The sequence below is a fragment of the Gekko japonicus genome, unplaced genomic scaffold (genome assembly GCF_001447785.1).
Source record: "Gekko japonicus isolate JY-2015 unplaced genomic scaffold, Gekko_japonicus_V1.1 scaffold632, whole genome shotgun sequence".
Taxonomy (NCBI): domain Eukaryota; kingdom Metazoa; phylum Chordata; class Lepidosauria; order Squamata; family Gekkonidae; genus Gekko; species Gekko japonicus.
In genome coordinates, this window is record NW_015172025.1 from 503,500 (window position 1) to 507,680 (window position 4,181).

Here is a 4,181-nt window from a genome sequence, read left to right on the forward strand (position 1 = left end):
CCCCCCCGGCCCAGAGTCATCCCGGAGCAGAGAGTCCTGACCAATGTTCCCTCTGAGCTGTGGAGTCTTGTGAGCAAAAATCCTACTTTGCGAGCTCCTGGCATTAAAGTTGTGAGCGAGTGATTTGTCTGCTGCATACATTAGTTTGCTCTGGAGCCATCCTTCCTGAGCTGAGACAAAAATGGGTGAGCTGGAGGCTAAAAAACTGAGAGCTAGCTCACACTCAGCTTAGAGGGAACACTGGTCCTGACTAAAGAGCTCGCACTGCAAGGTGCCATTTGATGCCGCTGTTGTGGGCAGAAGACGAGTCAGACCCCATGGATTTGCACACTTTGTTGATGGAAGCGGGGAGACTTCCGGCCTCATTCTCTGGCTCCCTCCCTCTCCCCTCTTAGTGCATCATCGAGGAGTCCGGAGAGCATATCATAGCTGGTGCTGGGGAGCTGCATCTCGAGATCTGCCTGAAGGATCTCGAAGAGGACCACGCCTGCATTCCAATTAAGGTAAGTGTCAGCGAGCTGCCAAAGAACTCTGTGTGATGCCTTACACCATCCATTTTTAGGGTTTCCCTCCCCCTCCTTAGTGATACCCAATTGCGCATGCTTACTGGTACAATGAAGTGCACATTTGCTTGCCTTATGCATTCCTTTCTGTGAACGCTAGTTCTGCTTTGAAACATGCTTATCTGCAAGGTCACAGGTGCGGAGAGGAGATGGCTTAGCGTAATCTATAATGAGCTAGACTGAGAAGACTTAATTATCTTTTAGGAAACCGTTGCTTCTCAGACTAAGCGCGCAAATCTGAGAATCGACCCGCGTGAGCGGGAACCATGTCCATTGGCTATTGGTGGTTTGAATTTGCTTTACTATCCCATGCTTTGACCCTTCTTAGTTATTCTAAACAGTGAACGTGTTCCTGTTCCATCATGGCTTCAATAAAATACTACTTTGCTACAAACGTATATTAATTGCAAGTTGTGGGGATCAGACAGTAAGCTGTGGGACACCCCCACACACACAAACACACCCTGGGTTAGCCCGCGTCTTGGGTTGCTGGAGGCCTTCGGAGAATGACGCAATGACGGCAGTCTGCAGAGCCTCATGTCCAAGCCGTGTGGGATGGCTTTGAGCTCCGGCTTTGTGGCCTAGCCCTGCAGAATAAACTAAGAAGAAGAAGAAGAAAAAGAAGAGACTGGATTTATACCCCGCCCTCCACTACCCAAAGGTGTCTCAGAGCGGCTTACAATCTCCTTTCCCTCCCCCTCCCCACAACAGACACCCTGTGAGGTACTAGGTAGGGCTGAGAGAGCTCTGACAGGAACTGCTCTTTTTCAAGGACAGCTCTCGTCAGAACTACGGCTTGCCCAAGGTCATCCAGCCAGGTGCAAGTGGAGGAGGAGTGGGGAATCAAACCCGGTTCTCCCAGATTAAGAGTCCGCGCACTTAACCACTACACCAAACTGGCTCTTCAAATGATCCTGTGGCCGATTTTCTTTCTTTCTCTTCAAAACCTTGAGCTTCTGGTTCTTAGTTTGGTGACCTTGGCCTCAGGGGAAAGTGCAGGAGGCACATGGGCTGGACAGCTTCCAGAGCTCAGAGTGGCCAGTGTGGGACCCTCATCCACAGCCAAACTGAGGGCCCGTTTGGTGTTGTGGTTAAGTGCGTGGTCTCTAATCTGGGAGAACCAGGTTTGATTCCCCACTCCTCCACGTGCACCTGGCTGGATGACCTTGGGCAAACCCTAGTTCTGATAAGAGCTGTCCTTGAAAGGGCAATTCTCGAAAGAGCTCTCTCAGCCCCGCCTACCTCACAAGGGTGTCTGTTGTGTGGAGGGGAAGGGGAAGGAGTTTGTAAGCCACTCTGAGACTCCAAGTGAAGGGCAGGATATAAATTCAATCTCTTCTCTTTTTCTATTTCTTAAGATACCATTTCCCCTGCAGGAGGAGTCCTTGCTGTGCAGCCAGGGCATCTGCACACTAACTGCAAAGGGGTCTCCTTGGGAGCAGAGATCCTTGCTCTTCAGGGAGGACCCACTTCCAGCCACTAGCTTTTTGCGTGTGGGGGAGGGGCTAGGCCTTTTCCTCTCCTGGAAAAAAGGAAGAAAGATCAAGTCACACTGAATCCCAGAATGACAGGGTTGGAAGGGGCCAAACGGGCCATCTGGTCCAACCCCCTGCTCAGTGCAGGACCAGCCCTGAAGCATCCCTGACCAGGGTTCGCCCAGCCGCTGCTTGAAGTGAAGACTGCCTGTGAAGGGGGGAGCTCCTCCCCACCTCCTTAGGTGAAGTCTTCTAAGCATTCTCCAAGTCCAAACATAACTCGAGCAGCAGCTTTCTGCAACACAAGCCCGGGTCCTGGGAAGTGGGGCCCTGCTCTTTCTCTTTGGAGAGGAGATGGGTCTGCTTACAAGACAGAGGGCCCTGTCGATTGTCCTCTCCAGGGTTTGGGTTCCCTGCCTTGAGGTGCATTGGTGATCCCCCCCCCTTTCCGATTCCCCACTCAACCATGTAAGCTTCCTGGGTGATCTTGGGCCGGTCGCATGCATTCAGTCTAACCTGCCTCTTAGGGGTGTTGTGAGGATAAAATAGAGCAGGGAAGGATATTGTTAGCCGCTTTGAGTCCCCGTTGGGGAGAAAGGTAGGAGTGTAGATGAAGTAAAATTGACATGTTTTATACTGTTTGACACTCAGATGTGTTTGAGCCATGATGTCAGAACAGCAGGTGGGACGGGAAATACTAAACTTTCAGAGTAGGTCTCAAAGACAACCGCAGGCCATTGGCTTAAGGTGGGGAAATCATTCTTGGCTTGTCTTGATAGAAATCGGACCCAGTGGTGTCTTACCGCGAGACGGTCAGCGAGGAGTCCAGCGTGCTGTGCCTGTCCAAGTCGCCCAACAAACACAACCGCCTGTACATGAAGGCCCGGCCCTTCCCCGACGGTCTTGCCGAGGACATCGACAAAGGGGACGTCTCCTCCCGGCAGGAGCTGAAGCAGCGGGCCCGCTACCTGGCCGAGACGTACGAGTGGGACGTGGCGGAGGCCCGCAAGATCTGGTGTTTCGGCCCCGACGGCACTGGCCCCAACATCCTGACGGATATCACCAAGGGGGTGCAGTACCTCAATGAGATCAAAGACAGCGTGGTGGCCGGGTTCCAGTGGGCCACGAAAGAGGTGAGCACCAGCTGCCCTTGGGCGGTACCCGGTCTTCCTCCCAGAGCCAGGCAACCTTGAGAAGGAAGGCTGTCCCAACACCAGATGCGGAGAGCAAAGTTGCCTTTAGGAGGGAGAAGGGGGTGGTAGTGTCTTGTCCGAAAGGACGAGAGTCACGTAGCTTCCTGGTGGGTTGTGGGGGAGACGCCCGGGATCCATTTAGAAGCTCATTGAACATTTATTGAGATCAGCGTCCTATTTGAATGTAATATTCCTTATGACTTCTTGGTCAAGTACTTCATGAATACAGAGAGCTTTTATACTACTCCGATATCTCCTGAGGAAGATCCATTATTGAAATGCTATATAATCCAGAGACGACGTTGACGATGTCCCTATGCAGAAGGATTTTCCTTTGATTTATTAATGATGTTGTAGTGCTTTAGATTATAATACACAGGAAGCTTTTTCTTTGCAAGTCCTGGTGACTGCTTGATTTGTGGGTCAGACTCTCACGACTTTTGTCTTTATACTTATTTTCTGATTGGGTTGTGTTTGTCCATATCTATCTTGTCTGGAAATGGTCCTCGGCTAGACGGCTGAGGCAAGGCGCCCCCCCCTCCCCCCCGAGGGTGAGATCTCAGAAGCTAAGCAGGGTCGGCCCTGGTTAGTGTTTGGATGGGAGACCGCCAGGGAAGTCCAGGACTGTTATGCGGACGCAGGCAACGGTGAACGATCTCTATTCGTCTCTTGCCTTGACCATCCTACAGGGTCACCCTAAGTCAGCGAGGACTTGAGGGCATTTCCCACCACCAGTTGGTTCATGCAGACGTCTCAAAAACACGGGAACATGGAGAGCGTATTCATTTCAGAACACCGTGACGGCTTTAAAAGTCATTATAAAGGCTTCCGGTTTGGCTCCCGCGAATGGCGGACGCATCCTCGGGTCGCTCCCGAGGGCGTCTCGCCCGCCCGCGGTGGAGGAGGGAATCCGCGCGAGTGGAGCCCCGAACGAGCCCCTCAGGAGAGGG

At 52.3% G+C, this 4,181-nt stretch overlaps 1 protein-coding gene across 1 annotated transcript in view; it reads left to right on the forward strand.

Moving 5' to 3' along the window:
- Nucleotides 1-4,181, forward strand: part of EEF2 (eukaryotic translation elongation factor 2) — a 19,199-nt gene that overhangs the window by 11,614 nt on the left and 3,404 nt on the right. Inside the window, exons 11-12 of the mRNA XM_015420541.1 lie at nt 396-503; nt 2,818-3,171. Coding sequence (XP_015276027.1) covers nt 396-503; nt 2,818-3,171 — 462 coding nt within the window. The remainder of the gene's footprint in view (nt 1-395; nt 504-2,817; nt 3,172-4,181) is intronic.